Here is a 19,824-nt window from a genome sequence, read left to right as displayed (position 1 = left end):
CGTGAGTAGAAATGATAATGCTGATACTGTAAATATAATGTCTGGTTCAGCTAGTTGTATGGGAGCAGCGCCGTCCCCGGTGGCAGTGTCTCCCTGTCAGGCGGACCCGGCGGTTTCTGGCAGTCTGTCCACGGGTCATGCCATAGGTGATATAATTGCTGGTGTTGAATATGGGGTAGATATTCCTGCAAAGCTTGAGCCGATGAGCAGGAGAGTCTCAGTCACTGTCCCTGGAGTGCTAGTGGGCAAGGGATCTGAGAGGTCTGTGGATAAATCTGCAGCTACTGACCCAGCCCCCACAGGAGACCTGGTGCTTGAGACCTCTCTGGGAGGCACTTTAGTCAAAAATGATAATGCTGACAAAGTTTGTGGTGTTAATAATAATGATGGACCTAATCAAGTATGTAATACTGTTAATGTCAATGTTAATGTTGTTGGTTCTGCTAATAATAGTATGAATAAGTCTATAAGGGAAGAGCTCAGCCCAGTCCAGGCTCATGTTATAGATACCATCTATGGGCCCCTGCACATTACAGACAGGGCAAAAAGGGCTGCTGCTTTGATAGAGGACGACTCAAAAAGAATGCCTACCATGTTGGCCCAAGGAGATGTTAGGTTGGATAAATCAGCCCCCCAAGCCAAAGCTCCCCTAAAGACTCGTTCGATATCACAGTGTGATAATGATCCCAGTGGGGAGGGTAATAGTAGGGTGAAGGGGAATGCTTCTGTCCAGAGTCCGGTTGTAAGATCTGGCCCTCTCCCTGGTATAATGTCATATGCGGGTATAGTATCTGGGACAAGCCCGGGGCCTGGGGTGAATGCTCAGAACGTTATATCAGCTCCAATGGGGGCTCAGCCCTTTAAACGACGTAATGTTGTTCAGTTTAAATATGTAGGAAGGGACCCCCCAAACAGGGCGGATTTCCTTAAGTTATTCTTGGACTCTTTCGGGTTTGTTCCAGCGGATCTCTTTGCTTGCATCCACCCTGTTAGTACTGCAGAATACGATGTAAGTTTCATCTCTTACCAAGGGTTACAGGCTTTTTGGGGCAGGTGGGGTGGGTGCAAGGGAAGAGATCCATGGAAGGATTTCAGAGCAATCCCTATAACACGTCAAGAGAGGGTGAGGATAAATATACTTGTTAGGAATGAGTCCATCCCGGCCGCAGATTTGACCTTTTGGGTCAGGAGGTTTGCTAACTTGATATCCCCATTGACAAAAGTCCCTGATCCGAGCCACGGTGTCTGGAGTGGCGGGTGGTCTGCCATGGTGGATCTCAGGTGCACGGAGGCTGGTCTGGTGCATTTACCATCTGCAGCATTCCTGGGGAGGGACAGAATTCAGTGCTTTTACCCAGGTCAGCCGAGGATGTGCTACCGGTGTGGGGATTTCCGCCACCTCAGTGCCAACTGCCCCTTGCAGAAGTGTGGTCATTGCGGGGATATGGGCCACGAATCTAGAACTTGCAGTCGAATCCGGTGCAATCTATGTGGGGTGATAGGGCACCCTTTTAGTAAATGCCCGCATGCGGCCCACAATTCTGCTATCACAGATGAAGAGTTGGTGAGGATAGCTGAGGGGGTTGAGAAGGGTGAGACAGCAAGGAGTTTGGTTATCCCTGTTAGTGTGATTTCTGCCCCCCCACTCCCCCCACTTCCCCCACCCCCTGTTTCTGCACCACCTGGGGTGTCGTTGTTGGTACCCGCAGGTGACGATTCAAATCAGTGGGTCAAACAAAAAACCAAGAAAAAAAAGAGTAGAACAGAAAGGGAAGGGATTGTTCTGTCCAACAAGTTCCAGTTTTCAACAAGTGAGGAGGAGAGTATGGAGGAGGGCGAGGTTATGATGATGGAAGAGGGAGACTTAGTGCAGAAAACGAAACCAGGGAGGAAGACAAAGAAGTCCAGGGACCTTTCAGTTTTGGGAGAGGTTGCGAAAATGTCAAAAAAACCAAAGGGAAAGAGAACAGCTAGGTCTTTTCTAAAAAATCCAGAGTTGCTTCCATCTGGCCCTCTCTCAATAGAGGACCTAGTACCTCCCCCCATCCGTGACCCCCCTCCCACCCCTCCCTTAGACGCCGGCCCCTCCGGTCAAAATTTGGAGGTTCGTCCTTTGGAGACGGGGGTTTTGGTCTCGGTTAATGACCCAGTCCCCACTTCCCATCAAGCCCTTTCTGTATGTTCTGACTCCCCAAGTCCCATCCCCCCTCCTGTCCCCCCTGACACTTCCCTTAGTTCTCCTTCTCCTGATCCAGTCCATGGCCCGTTAGGAACATCAGTGGCTAGGTTCCCGGATAGGACTATTCCTAATGGCTCTGTGAGTGAGGAGGATAGGTCAGGCGGGGTCCCTCCTGCTGGGGAAGAGGTTATTCTTCGGGGGGAGGAATCCCTGCCGGCAGGACTGAGCTATAAGAGATTCGGGTCCTCAGATGAGGACTCGGCGAAAAAGTTTAAAAAGAAGTAAGTTTTTCCTACTGTCTATAGCTCTGAAGGATGGCTTCCCAGCCCATTAGATTCGCTACCATTAATGTGGCATCTATAAAATCCAAACGTGCTCGTTATATGGCCTTTGATTTTTTCAGCACGGTTGAGGCTGATTTTTTATTTTTGCAGGAGACCAGACTGGGTCAGCTTGCTGACCTACATAAAGCCAAAAGTGAGTGGAGTCGTGGGCCCTCCTACTGGTCTCTTGCAGCCGAGCCGTATGGTGGGGTGGCGGTGCTTTTTACCGGCATGATAACCATCCAGCGAGTCATTTAGCTTGAGGTAGGTAGGTGCATGGTGCCAGATGTCAACCTGAGGGGGCACGACCTGAGGTTAATTAATATTTACGGCCCTCAAACAAAATGGGGAAGGAAGTGCCTCTTCATGGAGATAAAGCCATACCTTTTTACAGCCCGGCAGATAGTCTTTGGTGGTGATTTTAACACCGTCACTAGGACAAAAGACAGGGGAGGTTCAAGGGCTTCTCTGGGCTACGATTCCCTTTTTCTAGCAAGTATGGTTAGGCAGGCTGGTCTGGTGGATGTGCACATTCGTCATTTCCCAGACCACACAGGTTTCACTTTTTATAGAGGTAGTTGTAGGTCTAGGATAGATAGTTTTTTTGTTAAGGAGAGCTCGAAAACCTTGGCTCCAGAGCTGAGGCCGGTAGAGTTCTCCGACCACGTTTACCTATCTATGTCCTTGAATGCTTCGGAGACTCTTCGGAAGGGTAGGGGTCTCTGGCGCTTGAACTCTAAGCTTCTGGACGAGGAGGTGATAAGACAGTCTTTTAGGGACTTCTTTGAATCCCAGGAATCACTTTTGGAGGCGGGTTGGAGTAGGTCTGAATGGTGGGAGATGCTGAAGAAAAGGACCCGGAGCTTTTTTCGGGGCCTTGTAGCCAGAAATAACTTGTTAAAAGAGAGCGCCTACATGGCACTGAGGAAAAAACTTGGATTCTTGATCTCTGGCCAGGGGGATAGTGGGGAGATCCCCCGGGTGAAGGCTCAGATGAGAGAGATACAGTATGACCGGTACGCGTCCTTGGTTCTGGAGAGGGATTATGGGAAGTACCATTCGCCCGATCCTTTCCAGAGCTGTAGGAACTCTGTAGATGCTAAGGAGGTGAGGGGCCTGCGCAATGCTGAGGGTGTCCTTAGGGAGGAGAAGGAGGGCATCCTTGGTGTAGTGCGGTCCTTCTATTCTCTTATCGGAGAAGTCACTTGACAAAGAGAGGATGGACCAGTTTTTGAGGGAAACTCCTGGCCTTGGTGATTTTAGCGGCCTGCTTGAGTCCTTGGGCGATGAAATAACGGTGGACGAGGTCAGGATGGCAATAGATGGTTTATCTGTCAAGAAAGCCCCAGGCCCAGATGGCCTTACATCTGAGTTTTCTTAAAATCTTTGGGGACATCCTGGCTCCGCGTCTCATGGAGGTCTTTAATGAGAGCCTGGGCAGAGGTTTATTGCCTCCCTCCATGAGGGTCTCTGCCCTTATCTTACTGTCCAAGGGGAAAGATCAGTCGTGTATTGAGAACTGGCGCCCCATTGCTCTTCTCAATACCGACAGGAAGATTCTGGCGAAGGTGCTTTTTAATAGAGTGATGCAGGTTTCCGGTCAGTTACTCTCTCCTTCTCAGCACTGCACTGTGAAGGGCCGAAGCAGTGCTGTCCTGGCGGTGCGGGAGGCTTTTGAAGGGTGTCGTGCGGAGAGGTGGGGGAAGTACATTTCAGCATTAGATCAGTCGAAGGCCTTTGATAGGGTAAATCATGAGTACCTTTGGGCTCTACTTCTGTGGTACGGTCTTCCAGTGCGGGTGGTGAATTGGCTTCGTACCATTTATAGACAAGCCGAGAGTTTCCCTCTTGTGAATGGTTGGGTGGGTCAGCCCTTTGAGGTCAGCTCTGGAGTAAGACAAGGTTGTCCCCTGAGCCCCCTCCTGTATGTGTTTGCCATAGATCCCTTCGTCAGAAGGGTTGGTGGTAGCTCGTTGGGAGGTGTGCTGTTGGGTCCGGAGTGTCCCTTGAAGGTAGTGGCCTACGCAGATGATGTTACTATTGTCTTGTCGAGTTCCGCGGAAGCTGAGGAGGTAACGACTCTGGTCTGTGGGTATTTCGAGGCCAGTGGCTCATTAGTAAACCAGGAAAAGAGTAAAGTTTTCTGGATGGGGGAGGAGGGTTGTGAATTCAACCTTCCAGACAGTCTTCCCCGGGTGAGTGAGAAGATCAAAATTTTAGGGATTCATTTCGGCCCTGGTGATTATGCCAAGCAAAATTGGGAGTCAAGGCTGGAGGAAGGTTCCCGGAAGGTAGAGAGCTGGAAGAGGTGGAAACACTCTCTCTGGGAAAGGGTGGACCTGATCAAGACCTTCCTGATCCCAGTATTCCTGTACATCAGCTATGTGGGCCTTTTGCCGGAGTCTTTATGGTCTAGGGTTTATGCAGTTTTCTTCCAGTTTTTCTGGGGGAATAGGCTGAACCTGGTCAAGCGGGCTGTGACCTACCGACTGAGGAAGGATGGGGGCCTGGGTATGATTAACCCTGTGCTTTTCTTTATGTCAACCTTTCTGAAGTTGCACCTTAGTAGTCTCCTAGTTGAGACCCCTCCTCAGTGGGTGGGAGGTTTCAAGGTATGGGTGGATCCCTTTCTCAGTGCATGGTATGCGGGAGGCACTGTTAAGAGTTTCCGGGTCCGGCATGGGTATCTCCCGGCCTACGTTTCCTTGGGATTGAAGGTGACAAGGCGATGGGGCTTAGGGGTGGGGGAAGTTGGGAGCTCTTTTAGAAGGGAGTTGGAGAAGAGTCCTGCACTCCCACTTTTGGGTTCCGCTGTCACTGAGAGACTGCCCAGGTGATGTGAGTTCGGTGGGGCTTTCCTTGATTAACTCGAGGAGAATCCCTTTGAAGCTTCAGGACATTGCCTGGCTCTCCTTTCACGGGAGACTTTATGTAAGAGGGAACCTCAAGCACAGAAATGCTGATGATCGTGGCTGCCCACGGGAGGAGTGTCTAGGGGTGGAGGAGACTATGGACCATTTCTTGCTCGAGTGTCCCTTTAATGTAAAGGTTTATAAAAGAGTCTCCAGGTCGCTGGGGATCCCCTGCCTTTCGGGGCTTAGTTGCCCTGAATGGGTCTACGGGGCATTCAAGGCAAGGTGGAGGGCTTTTGATTTCTGTACTTTTTCTAGTCAGTTTAGTGGTCAGGTTTTTCACGTGGAACGCACAGTGTCAGGTCACCATCCGTCAGAAAGTCCTTCCCTGTGAAGTGGTGGTAGAAAATATTCTTCACGAGGTATGGAAGTTGAGGGGCATGGAGGGTCGCCGGATGTCCAATGCTAACTGGCTCAGGCTGTGGCGGAGTCTGAGACCTCCTTAGGAGGTCAAAGTCTGGTGCTCCTCCTTTCTAAGAGTGGCTTTTCTCGCTGTCTTTTCACCCCATTAGATTTTGCGTTTTGGAAGGTTTTTTCAAGTATGGCTTAGCATGCACCTACAACTTGCTTCTTAGTAGGGTACGATAAGATATGGGTGGGTTTGAAGTTTGTTTGGTGGCACCTTCTTGTTTTTATGTGTTTTATCCTTCTATATTTTGTACTGGACTTTATTGGGCAAAGAGCCCTTCTTGGACTTTTCAGTTATTTTGGCAAATCAGCCGTATGTTTTAGTTGGTCCTTTTAAATAAGTTGGTGCCATCTTTTGTAAAGTTTACTTGTTTGTTGATATGTATGTAATGTTGCAAGTTTTAAATAAAAAAAACATGAGGAACAAGAGAGAAAAAAAAAGGCCTACAGCACCTGGTATTCCCAGTTCTAGTTTTATTTTTCGGTGGAAGGCTAGAATTCATTAATTTCCTCTCTTAATTAGTCTCTCCCAAATGAGCCATATTGGTAAGTTTACACAGATATAAATAACTATATTTTGGCTTTATCATAATTCTATCAAAGGACAAGATACAAATTCTTAGACTTTTTTCGACTGTAAATACATCTTTATTTTTATGGTAAACACGTCCTTTTTCATGATGCTTCTGAAGAAAGTGTTGTTAAATGATATTTTCGGAAAAATATGTACAGCAAGGGTTGACTATTGCCCTAAGAGCCACTGAAGTAACACATTCTGCTGTTTATAACTAAAAATACGTTCAGGGTGGTCACTTTTCTGTTGTAGAAGAGAGAGAAAGCCCCAGAAATAGAAAGTCAACAATCCTTTAGATCTTCAACCTAACTTTCTCCAAACTGACCCATGCCTGCAAGATTACACAAGGTTATATAACAATTTTGTCTTCGATCATGGCTGCTTCGGATGTCAAGATAGCATTTCATAGAAGTTTTTATACTGTAAGTTCACCCATCACAATACCTTTATTTTAAAATAGAAGCGTTGATGCAAAATGCAGTGAAATGTTATCGTTGAGATAATTACAATTGCATAAAGAGTCAAGCCAGGACTACTAAAATCATGGACACTTTTATGCTATATTTCTGGACAGTGTTATTAAATTAAATGTTCTGATCATTTAAAATATGGTGCTGAATATCCTAATTACTAAATAATAATAATTGCTATATAATTACTATTATGTTGATTTTGTGTTTGATATGTTTGCATATTGTTTTTTGATACTTGTATTCAAATATAATGCAGTTTATAGTGTGTTTTAGTCACTGTATTAACATACATGTATATAATTAGGACAGCCGATTCTGGATGCCTCAGAATGGTATAAAACAGTGTTTCTCAACTCCAGTGCCAATGCCAGGTGACCAGTGAAATCATTATACCACCTGCTACACTGTCTCAGTCAGTAATGAATACACCTGTGCTCCAGCAAGAAGATATGGAAAACATGTACTGCTAGGGGGTCCTGAGGACTGGAGTTGAGAAACACTGGTATAAAAGGATAGCAGTAGTGTCTAGCCATTGCCCCTGAAAAAAGCAAAGGGAACTGAAACGATTGTTGGGCAGGAAATGTTTTGTAATGTATTTATTTTCTTTGATTATTTTGAACTTTGTGTATTTTTCTATTAAACTTCTTTTGTATTTTTGTACTCTGGCTTGCTGGTGCTGGTCTGTACATTTTATTTGAACAATTGAGGATATAGATATATGTCATACTTGCCAACTCTCTCGGAATGTCCGGAAGACACCCGGATTCCGGGTGGGTATCTAGGACTCCCGGGAGAGTATGGTATCCTCCCGCATCTGCCCAATTCCTAGTGCAGTGGGCAGAATTAGATCCAAAATGGTGTGATGCTCAGGGAATTGCGCCATTTGACCCCGCCCACTGCGTTTGCGTCATTATGTCACAGGGGCAAAATAATGCAATTTGCCGAGCCCCGCCACTGCACGCCCACCTTCCCAAGCAGTTCCCAGACACCGATTTCAAGAATTCGGCAAGTGTGAGAATGTGTGGATGTATGTATGTGTACACACACACACACATATATTATATATATATATATATATATATATATATATATATATATATATATATTACATATACACACACATACATATACATATTGTGGCAAGAGCCCGCTACTGCAGAAGCACACGCGTACAACTTCTTCCTTTTTATGGTTCTTTATTGTCAGGATGGTAATAATGTTTTGACACCGTATACTTGCACAGCAATTATGGAGACCCTCGACGCTTACTATACATAGTCCTGTCCAGATTAGCCAGCTAGCCCAGCGTTGATCTCCCTGAACAATGAAACAAGCAGGGTTTTATACCTGACACTCCTCCCACAGGCCTAGCTTGATGGACAGGTGACACACCCATCTTCTCTTTAAAAGTAAACGCCCATCCCTGGCTCTGTTTAAACTATCAGACCCACCCTGTCTGTTTACTGAGAGGAAGCAGCTTTTACATCATGTAAGTAAACCAATTTTAAACTACACATATGTTTTTACCTGGTTTAATCTCCACCTAGGTACATAACTGTGCCAATGTTTTACTCTACTTCCCTGCTTTCTCTGCATATTACCAGCTAAATGCCTCCTTTTGTTACAAAATATATATATATATATATATATATATATATATATATATATATATATATATATATATATATATATATACACATATATATACATATATACACACACACACACACACACACCCATATGTGGCTGGTGCAACACAAGATATGTAGATATGTAAAATGGTATTTAGCCCTCCTAGGTGGCCAAGGATCCTCTGATACAGCATGAGGAAGATGAGGAGAGAAGTCTGTCTGCAGCTTGTGGAATTTACAGCTTATCTCAGATCTCTGCTACACGTACAGCTGCCGTTTATCCCACTACTGGGAGATTCCACTGACTGCCATAGCTGCAGGGGTGGCCTCTCTGTAAGCCAACCCGCATCAGCTTCAGTCCGAAGAAATGGCAAATGGCATGCTTATCTGCATGAGCAAGCTGCCTGTCATGTAATCACTTCACGGGCAGATGCACTGGCTTCTATTTGTTAAGCCGCAACGCCCGTCTGTTTTTTATTCGGATGAGGGGACAGTTGCCCTTGGTGCCCCCTGGATTTTACCGAGAAAATAAACTGCAGGCAGGAAGAAATGGTCACACTATATTGTGTCAGAATAAACAGTAAAGGACGATACCGATTTGTCCCTAGCTTGTAGTCCAAACAGTATCTCCCAAACCTAGTGCTTCACAATATCTGTAGTAAATACATGCAGCTGGATGGGAGAGTAACTTTGTAGTAATACTGAAAAAGTTGTAGGTTATTGCCCACACCTGCCAGGACTGGTCAGATTGGTGGTCAGTGGTCTAACACACACTGCTGGCTGTAGTGCTCACATAGTGCTTCTAATACAAGAAACAATGGTTTATTCTATTATAATAAGACTCTGTTGGGTTCCAAGAGCCAGATGGCAAGCCAAATGAGCCTGGTAGAGCATCCCAGAAATAGGTGCTGGGTAGAACACTGCTTGTATGTGTGTATAATATATATATATATATATATATATATATATATATATATATATATATATATATACACACATACATATACATATACATTATATATATATATATATATATATATATACACACATACATATATATATATACACACACACACACAGAGTCCCAGCGTAAACTCTGAGTAAGTAACCATACGATACAGAATGTGTGATCTGTATATAGCATTTATAAACCCCTGTAATCTAACAGCACATACATCTTTAAAATATTATATACATGGCTGTCAAAAACTCCCCAAAATACAACAATCTTTTAGGATGAGAAATGTAGTTAGCCCTCATGGATGGCCAAGGACCCTCTGAACCAGTGCCAGTCTCCCTCCGGTCACTTCTTATAGTGATCTGTAGTACCAGGGCCATCTGTGCTCTGGCAATGCAGTAGACGGGATCCTGTGAGGTAATGTGTTACCAAAACAGCCGCAGTAAGTAGCAGCTGCTGCAACTGCACCTAATCTTAAGTAAAGAAAGATTAGATAAAATTAAGATAAAATAAATGAAAATAAAAGAAATTTCTCTGTAAGGCTAGGTACACACTGGAACCTTTTCATCCAATAATCAGGGAAATCAGCTAACATAGGACCGTTCGTTTGGAAATCAGGTTGGTGTGCATAGTGACACGATGGTCGAAAGTCGTTCCAAAGTGTCGACTGTCGGCTTAATATTTTCCAACCAATCATGTAGTGTGTATGCAGTCATGCTCACAATCTCAAAAGTGTTTACAGAGTCGTGTTCTTTTCAGCCGATGCTAGCAATGAATGTTCCGGTGAATAAATGTAGAGAGTGCTGTAGAAGAAATAATTCATTTGTTTGTTCAAAGGCAGTTTAAATCAGTGACAATAATGAATGATTGAATGAATATTTCGCTGACATTCTCCAAAGACTAGAGGACCAGATGAAGAGCACAGATCTGAAGGTAAATCGTGTCAGCACGTATGCATGTATCGTCAGTGTGATCGGACCTTCAGTCGTAGGTACAATCGTTTGAAGAATTTTTCAACCGATGTATTATCTCAGTGTGTACCTAGCCTTAGAAAATACTGCAGAGCAGCACCCAGTAAGCCCAACTGCTTGGGCACTCAAATTACACTGAGGATTCAGGGGATTGCAGAGGGAAGGAGTTTGTCTGTAGGTTAAACAAATAATGAACTATTTGAGTGCCAACTTCTAGCTCCCCTCATACAACCCCACGGTAGCAGTGTCCCCCAGCATGGATGAAAGAGAAAGTATAAATGGGTTTATCTAATAAAATGGTAGCACCAAATAGCAATAATAATATATAAAAATAATAACCAACAACAAATAGCACTACAGTCTGGCACAGACAAAATACAGGGTATAAATGAAAACAACTAACCGGTGTTCTAACCACTCTCAGGGGGTGCAGTCTATCCAAACTCCTCCTGGGAAGCAGACCCTCTCTACTTTGAGCCTACCAGCAAGGAAGCGCTCCTGGTTTTGTTATGAGCGTTTTGTCGCTATCCAATAACGATTGTCGAATCTCGATTTGTGTTTCCAACGCACAAAGATTTATTCTCAAAAAGTAGCAGTAGATATATCTTAGCGAAATAATAATAAATACAGCCGTTACTTATCGCAGGCGCTCTGGATCCAGTGTACAGTCATTCAATCCTGAAGTCTGGGGACAAGATGTCTGAACACTACATGAGGAGCTGCTGCTTATATGCAAACAGTGATACAGTAAAACAATACAAAGGGTGTGGCTTGCTTCTATTGGTCCAGGTTTCAGGAGGGTCCAGGGGGTTGTAGATCATAGGCTAGTTTAAGCTCAGGAATCCGAAAGGAGGGGGTCATCTCTCCATGGGATGGGCTCTGATCTTCCCGCCAAGAGTTCTCATCATAATAGTCCATAATGCCATAACATTAATAACTTGCGTATGCACCCTGCGATCCCTTCGCAAAGTGAACCGGACAGTGGGAAATGCGAAGGGGATACGTATGATACCACACATGACTTGATTCCTTCAACGTGTACCATATGTTTTACTGATATGCATATAACTCATAATATTACACATAAATACTACTATATTTCGACAGAAATGACTATGTGTTGCAACTACCATTAATGTGTACTATTTTACAAGTGTGCGTGTTTGTGTGAATGTATGCAAAAGACTAAATACTGTTGTTGCCACGTGTTGCAGCTGCATACGCCCTTCCACGCCGTAGCGTACCGTACGCATCTTTTCAAACAAAGACAACTAAGTTTGCTCGATTTTAATTGAAATGACTTTATCCAATTTGCTGACTTCGACAGCTTACTGTCAGCTCCCCAGGACCTGAAGAGGTAGTTCAGGACAAAGGCAGTACTCCAGAGACAGATTGTCCCTCCCCTGTCTCCTGGCAGACTGAGGCTTTAACGCCAGCCTGACTTTAGCTATCACTGGGTAGTGAATGCCAAGCCAATCTGCTGTTCTGGAGTGCCATCTCTTAAAAGCAGAAATTACCTTCTTAAGAGTTATAGGGCTTGCCTGACTGGTCCTTTTCTGTGTTTACCTTTCTAAAGATAGCAGATGATTTGCTCTTGATACAATTAGTGACCGCAACATTCTATACAGGAGAGTTTGTTTAAACAGGAATGATCACAATCCAGAGATATTACATTTAAATACACAAAACAAGTCCTTTGTAATTAAACAAACAGCTCTACCTGTGGACCTTTACCCTATTGTAGGGCATTCCTGGTGTGATGTACATTCATACTGGAATGGTGGTCAATAATCCTTTTGCCTAGACTGAAACAATGGACTAGTCTGCAGGTATACACAAAATAAGAAAGCCATGTTGCTTGACATATTACCACTTAAAAATACAATATATACAAGTTTAAATAGGACTGACAAATACGGTGAACCAGAGGGCTAAAAAAAAGTACATGTTTTAATATTTCAAACTTTGTGAGAAATGAGGTAGACTGGTTGAGGTGACTTTATTACCTCGTTTCAGCACACCATGGACACACATTTATACCGTTTACAGGGTAACAATATCATGTTAGTCATAAAAATATACACTAGTTGGACAAAAGTATTCGGACGCTTGACCATTAAACCAACAGGGACAGTAATGACATTGTATTCAAATATATATCCTTTGATATGGAGTTGGTCCCCTTTTGCAGCGATAACAGCTTCCACTCTTTTGGAAGGCTTTCCACAAGATATTGAGAGTGTTTCTGTGGGAATGTGTGCCCATTCATTCTGTAGAGCATTTATGAGGTCAGGCACTGATGTTGGATGAGAAGGCCTGGCATGCAATCTCCTTTTATAGTTCATCCCAAAGGTGTTTGATGGGGTTGAGGTCAGGGCTCTGTGCGGGCCAGTCAAGTTTGTCGACACCGAACTCATCAAACCATGTCTTTGCAGTCCTTGCTTTGCGCACTGGGGTACAGTCATGTTGAAATAGAAAAGGGCCTTCCCCAAACTGTTGCCACAAAGTTGGAAGCATAGCATTGTCCAAAATGACTTTGTGTGCTGAAGCATTTAGAATGCCCTTCACTGAAGAACACTTCAGCTATGGAATAAGCAGAGCGTTGGCGACTTTTACACACCATGCGCATTAGCAGTTGATGACCCCTATCCGTGATTTTACGTGCTCTTTAGCGAAGTGACTGTAAAAGGATTTCTAGGGTGATTATGGGGTTTAAATCTCCTTAATAATCTGGCAAATGTATGGCTGACCATTTAATACTGTAATATATGACTAATACCGTCAACCCACTCCTCGCATAGGAAATTGTGATTTAACCTAAGAAATATAGTTCTTATTTTCCCTTAAATCAACAGGACCAATATTCATATAATAGCTTATGCTCATATCTTCAAGAAAAACTACGCACAAAATATAGCTTAGTTTAAAACGTGTTCTATTATTAACATTCTAATTGTAAAACCGTAAATAGCATAACAATATTTTACACAAAGTATATATTTTGGTGCAATACATTACATGTATTGCCTGCTATATAAATATACAAGTCATTGTGTGTGTTTTGACAAACTTTTGTCTAAAGGTGTGTGAATGTGTGTGTGTTAAGCTTTACCTATTGTTCTAGGTGTGTGAATACATTGTGTGTGTGTGTAGGGGGAGGAAGAACACACAGACAATCAAGTACATATTTTAACCTTTACTCTGCCACATTTATCCCTTTATCACTTTATTTCACTATCCTTCACATGAGAGTTTCTAGATGGCAGCTATTCTACAAGCTTGCCAGATACAAGATCCATTTTCTCTACTGTCTGAACTCAACATGCTCTAAACACATGATATTTCACCTTGCTGCCATATTAACTACATTAACATTTCCAGCAATAAACCACATTATTTCAGAGATTCAGAGTTACAAACTACCCTTTAAACCAACAGTCTAACAAAACATTATATTTAACAATCTGACCACTTTCTGAACAATCCAATCACTTGCTATGCATCTAAATACTAATTTCCTCCATATTTTTAAACAGCAGCATAGCCAATACCATCTACACAGTTTCTCCACTTTCCCATGAAATACTTTTCCAACACTACCATTCTATCTAACAATCTATGCACAATCATTTCCATACACTTATTATACATTTACACTAAACTGCATAAAACAAACTATTTCCATACACTTTTATTAGGCAACATTTGCAATTTCCATTAGCCTTTTCAAGAATAACCTTTGACAAAACCACAAATGCTTCCATTTAAAACAACAATCCATCCCACATATAACAGGATCTCCAGAAATTGTACGGCATTACAGGAATCAACACATTGTCAGCCATCTTAAGCACATGTGCTTGTAATGGCTTAATTTACTGCCAATGCACATTTCATAGCAACAGGGCCCAGTTCTTATTAGACTACATAATCACATACAAATGAGACTAACACCATACCATTACCTATGTTATATCTACACAGCATTGCAACATTCTTACAAGGCATGCAGTTATGTAACACTATTCATACCAAACTGAAGTCTAACTTTTAAAACCAGCACAAGCTCCAAATAACTCTTGCACTAAACTCAGTCAATTCCATTCACATTTACCATCTGTATACAAACTTCCATATAACCAACCAGAAATGATCATTCATTCTCATATACTCTACCCCATTTGCGTCCAGATTCGACCGCCTTCCATTCAAAAACACATTACAAACTATATATTTCCAGATTCATTCATCTTTCATTTATTCTATTAAAAAACTCCATTATACAATTTATCCTGCTAGTCAATGCCTTGGAAGGCAATCAGGCAACTTACTTTCTTGCAAGTTCAGCTAGGAGCCATGTCCGCATATCTTATCAGGCTGGCAGCAGGGCACGAAGAGGAAGTTTCTCCTTGTGTAAGTGTATCGAAAACATTTCTTGTTGGTGGCGTTTACATTTTCACAGGAACTGCTCACAGCATTCATATGCTAATAACTGACCAGCTGAACAGACTTGCACAAACATTCACAAACCATATGTTTCCAGTGGGGGGAGGAGGGTTTTGTTCAGACCAACTTCTGCTTCAATTATAAAATGAAATATAAAATAATAGATTATTTATGTACTCTTCATCTGTGGCTGAGTTGCTGTTGCTCCTAAATGCTTCCACTTTCTAATCATATCACTTACAGTTTACAGTGGGATATCCATCAGGGATGAAATTTTACGTCTTATTGCAAAAGTGGCATCCTATCACAGTACCACTCTTGAAGTCACTGAGCTCTTCAGAATGACCCATTTTGTATCACAAATGTTTGCAAATGGAGACTGTATGGCTAGGCGCTTGATTTTATACACCTCTGGCAACAGGTCTAATTGAAACACCTCAACTCAATAATTAACAGATATGACCAAATACTTTTATCCATATAGTGTATGATATGCAAAAGAAAATTCATGGTACCTTTTTCAGCAAAAGTTCTTCCTGGCTAATAGACCAGAGGTAGAATACCTGAGAGGCCCTGCCATTACTGCTATAGAGTTGTGTCCAATATCCATTGCAGCAAAACAGCTATGTCCAACACCTGACTCTGCAGGCAACATCAAAAGAGTAATGTACAGAGAGATCATTCTTTGAGCACCCTCCCAATTTAAATAATTCTTGACAATAACTATGACAAATAGTTGAGGAACATGTGATTTATTATTTTGACTTAAGTGGACACACACAAACATATATACATACATACACAGGGTTTTAGACATTTATTACATATAGGAGACACTGTGCAGCAGAACACAATACACAAGTGAAGGAATAGAAAGATAGCTCTCTAGCTATAACATAGGAGATAGCCAGGAGATGGTTGGAATCCGATGGTTATGATCCTGACCCTGGTTTTCAAGTCATAATCCATGCCTTGCATTGTATCTTTGCTGTGGCTGTGTTATGTTCTATTTTAAGGGGAGTTCATCTTCAACATTTAAAGCACCCATATGTCTGTTTGTGAGGAAGTCAAACAAAGGAATGTTGCAAATTGCCTGATGAATGTTGGCAATGGTGATTTCTCTTGGAGCTCTGTTCACAGGGGACGAAAAATAAGTTATTCCAATACCGAAATTTTTTAACACAAAACCTATACTTTTTTTTTGTACTTAATGTTAAATGTGTGTTCCAGGGTGGACACAAGACACCGCGTCTCCCTATAAATATTGGAGATTTGAACATTGTGTTCACCCTCAAACACACAAGGCCCTGGTAGAAACTTTACCCTCCCTCTTTCTAAAAACAAAACAAAACCCTGTATCTGTGGTGCCCCAAAATCTGAGTACCCTGGGGTGTATCTATATGTTTTTAATTTGTTAATTTAATTTGTTAATTGTTAAAAGTGTTTATAAAGATTTAAAAAAATATATATATATATTTTCTTGAGGGAGAAGTGACAGTTGGGAGTGGTTGGTGGTTGCCGGGAGTGACAGGAAGGAGGAGTGTGTGGCATAGCAACAAGTCCACTAACTTTGGTAATAACTGTGAACTCCCAGAAGGCAGTGGGAAGAGGAAAGTTCTAGACTTCTGAGGGAGAGAGATCCCTGTGTCTGCATAGACTGAGAGAGAAGAAGATAAGAAGTGAGCCAAAGAGAGGTGTGAGTAAAAAGGAAAGTACTGAAAACAAATAAGCAGTATAGAGATCTGTGACATCACACTAAACAGACTGAGCTATGTACTGAGAACAGTGTGAGAGGAGAGAAAATAGAGAGGTCTGTGAATACACACAAAAGAGACTGTGCAATACAAAAGATCATCAGTTTATTTGGCGTGAAAAAGTAATTTATGGGCCCCAACCACGTGCAGCACTTCTACTAAATTCCTGTGCACAGTTCAACCCAGAACTGAGTGTAAAATATGGTAACGTTACCAAGATAATATTGGTGCACCAAATGTTTTAGTTGAATATTAATGTTAAGTGATTTACCTGAAAATTGATTTATTATTATATGTTAAATGCTTTTGTGCTCTATGTTGATCAAATGAGTGTTTTGTCATTGCCATTGAGCTGAAGGGGTCAGTGGTGCGGTGGCTTACCAAAATTATCTTTACCGCATTATTATTAAACCCAAGTTATTTGACCAATCCTTGTCCCTCTCATTGAAGTATTTATCTCCTGACCACCGGATGTCCGAATAAAAAAGAACCTGACTCGTGTCTGGAGGACAAGGTAAGGGAAGGGAATCCCATCATACTCGACCACCACATATCTCCTTCTCCTGGGCAGTTTACTAGCAATCAAGCAAGGAGAAAATATAAAATAGTATCCCCAGAGGACCAAAAACACCACATTACCAAGTTGGCATGTTCCTGTCTGTTACGAGTCGTGGCAGTGCCCCGAGCAGTTGCGATTCTCTGTGCTCTCTCCGGCCGCATCACTTCCCCCTCCGTCCCGGCCGTTACTAGGACAACGGTCGGGACGCTATTTTTGATACTGACGCGTCGCGGGTTGTTGGGCAGCCGGACAAGTGCGCAAGATGCCTAATTTATTAACCACTTAAAAATACTGTGCCGATTAAGGTTGCCTCTGTGCCTTCTCCTTCCTGATTGGATCACCTATGTATTTAGGGCAGGGAGGGCTTAGCCTCCCTACCAGTTATAGCCTTCAGTTCCTGTTAGATGACCAGCTTCTGTCTGTTGTGTCGAAACTTGGATTGATTACTGTGTATGACCTTTGGATTATTCCAAGGACCTTGACTGTTTGCTGTTGGCCCTGACCTTTGCTTGCGACCCAGATATCCTTGCTTGCTACCGGCCCTGACCCTTGCCTGTACTTTACTATGCTAACCGCTTCTTTCCCTAGACTCCTGCTTGTTCTTGACCATCGTTATCTCCTGTCATCGCCTCCTATTCCATGCTGCCGTGTTATTAATAAGCTTAAACTACGTCAAGACCTGGGAGCATCTGAGTACCTGTGAGCATAACTAGCTCTACGGGAAAGGCTCAACTCCTAGTTCTGCAAGCATATGATAATAGTCGTTAGCAGTAACACTGTCCCTTCCTACAGTCATTGGAGATAGAGATTTAATGACAACTTCAAAAAAGAACATCATGTTCTCTTTCTGCTATAGGGGTAAAAAAACAAAAAAAACAAAAAAACAAAACACAACCCCTACCCGCCCCCAGAAATTACAGAGCAGGAGTTAAGAAATGCCTAATTCCTCCTGTCACCTGTAGGAGTTTTGATGACCAGGTGTCTTCAACAAACCTGGTCTGCTGAAGCCCCATGGCACCGCCCAAGAAGGAAGCCTACTGGGCCAGTGAGTTCTGAGTGCACCTGCTACTCAGTTGCAGAGTAGGCCTGTGTGATTGTTGTTCAGATCTATCTAGAGACAGCCAGAGAGGAGGTGATCAAATCTTTCTTACAGCCATCATGGTGCACCAGCTGAGAATCTGTATGGCAGAGTTGTACACCCGCAGAGTGTGAAGCTCTGCTTCCTTAGTGTTTCTAGGACTGGTGCACAAGAATGGCATAATCAGCTTCTAATTAATGTTAAACCTAGAGACCATATTTAGTTGAAAAAAAGGGGCTTCATTATCCTAGGGGAAAAAAAAGGCAAGTCGATTTGTGAAAGAGATGCCAAGTAATTTTCCAGTTAAGGAAGGACAATGCAATGGAACAGAGCAAAGAGGCTCAAAGGCTTGATTTAGAGCCTTCAAATTGAGTTTAGCACCCCAGAGAGGCAATGGACAATAAAAAGTTCTGCCGGGGAAATAAGCAATGCTAGGATACATAGTACAGACACCTGCGCCTTAAGGAAGTTTACGCCCCTAAAACTTTCACAGTGCTGCCTTGCAGGAAAGAGGCAGTGGGAAATCTAGGAAACTGCCAATTCAAAAACTTTGCACCCCAACAGGAAAGACAGCATTGCAGCATGGTCTTAATGACAGGTTTGGTTAAACCTTTCCATAAAAGGATCAAGAGTAACTCTGTTAAAGCCAGACCAGCCTGGTCCTGATGAAAAAAAAATGGCCTTTGGAGAGCAGATCTAGACTAAGGAGCTACTAACCATAAAGGCTAAAAGATGGTGTACCAGAATCTCTTGGATATTGAGGGGCAACGAATAATGCCTGAACATATTTCAGTCTGACTGAACTTTTGAATAAACAAGGAAAGCAGAGAAATTGGAGGGTACAAAACAAAGTGAAAAGGCCAAGAGACCACATGGGCATGCGTTAGGGTTACTTTCATGTAAAAAGGTCTAGCAGATCATGCTCCAGGAAACCTCATGCATCCATTAGATCCTGAAGACCTGGGGGTGGAGAGACTACTTGCATTAGCCACTCAATAAATCTGCCTCCCAAGTCTCCAGCCCTTAAATATAGACTGCCAAAATTTCAGGAACAAACCATTACACCCAATATGACTTGGGAGATGTAAGTGCCCCCTTCATTGTTTAGGTAAGCAGTTGCATTTTGTTTATTGGACCCCGGTTGCAAAGACTTAGATAAAAACAGTCCAGAAAAGCTCAGGGCAAGGTAAATGGCCATGCACTCTATGACAGTTATAAGCAGGATGTTTATCTAGAGATAAAATGAACCCTTGCAATGGTGAAGGTACACTATATAGCCTGGCATCAGTGGTGATCACCTGTGTAACAAAAGTGAGAATGGTCTCAATCCATAACACAAGGTGGCAGTCACCCTGGGAGGCAGATGGAGAGCTGCCCAAGAAACCTTTTTCAAGAATGTAGAAGAGAGTCCTGCAGGGAATGTATGATGAATATCATGTACCTTACCACATCCAGAGTGAAGACTATATACACTATTACTCTCATCCAATACTGGGTAGAAGTGTGCTGATTGATCAGGAGAGAGGAAACAAGGGGATTTTTCGCCTTGAGAACACTT

General features: G+C 42.9%; 1 protein-coding gene across 4 annotated transcripts in view; it reads right to left on the bottom strand.

Moving 5' to 3' along the window:
- Positions 1 to 15,611: 15,611 nt before the first annotated feature.
- YEATS2 (YEATS domain containing 2) overlaps positions 15,612 to 19,824 on the bottom strand; it is a 75,846-nt gene continuing 71,633 nt past the window's right edge. For all 4 annotated transcript variants that reach the window (XM_075201707.1, XM_075201708.1, XM_075201710.1 and 1 more), the window contains one exon: positions 15,612 to 16,005. In XM_075201707.1, the coding sequence (XP_075057808.1) occupies positions 15,882 to 16,005 (124 nt within the window). In that variant the 3' untranslated portion in view covers positions 15,612 to 15,881. The remainder of the gene's footprint in view (positions 16,006 to 19,824) is intronic.

Source organism: Mixophyes fleayi, chromosome 3 (assembly GCF_038048845.1).
Source record: "Mixophyes fleayi isolate aMixFle1 chromosome 3, aMixFle1.hap1, whole genome shotgun sequence".
NCBI lineage: Eukaryota > Metazoa > Chordata > Amphibia > Anura > Limnodynastidae > Mixophyes > Mixophyes fleayi.
The sequence above is the reverse complement of the archived record's forward strand: the minus strand, read 5'-3'. Positions and strand labels throughout refer to the sequence as shown.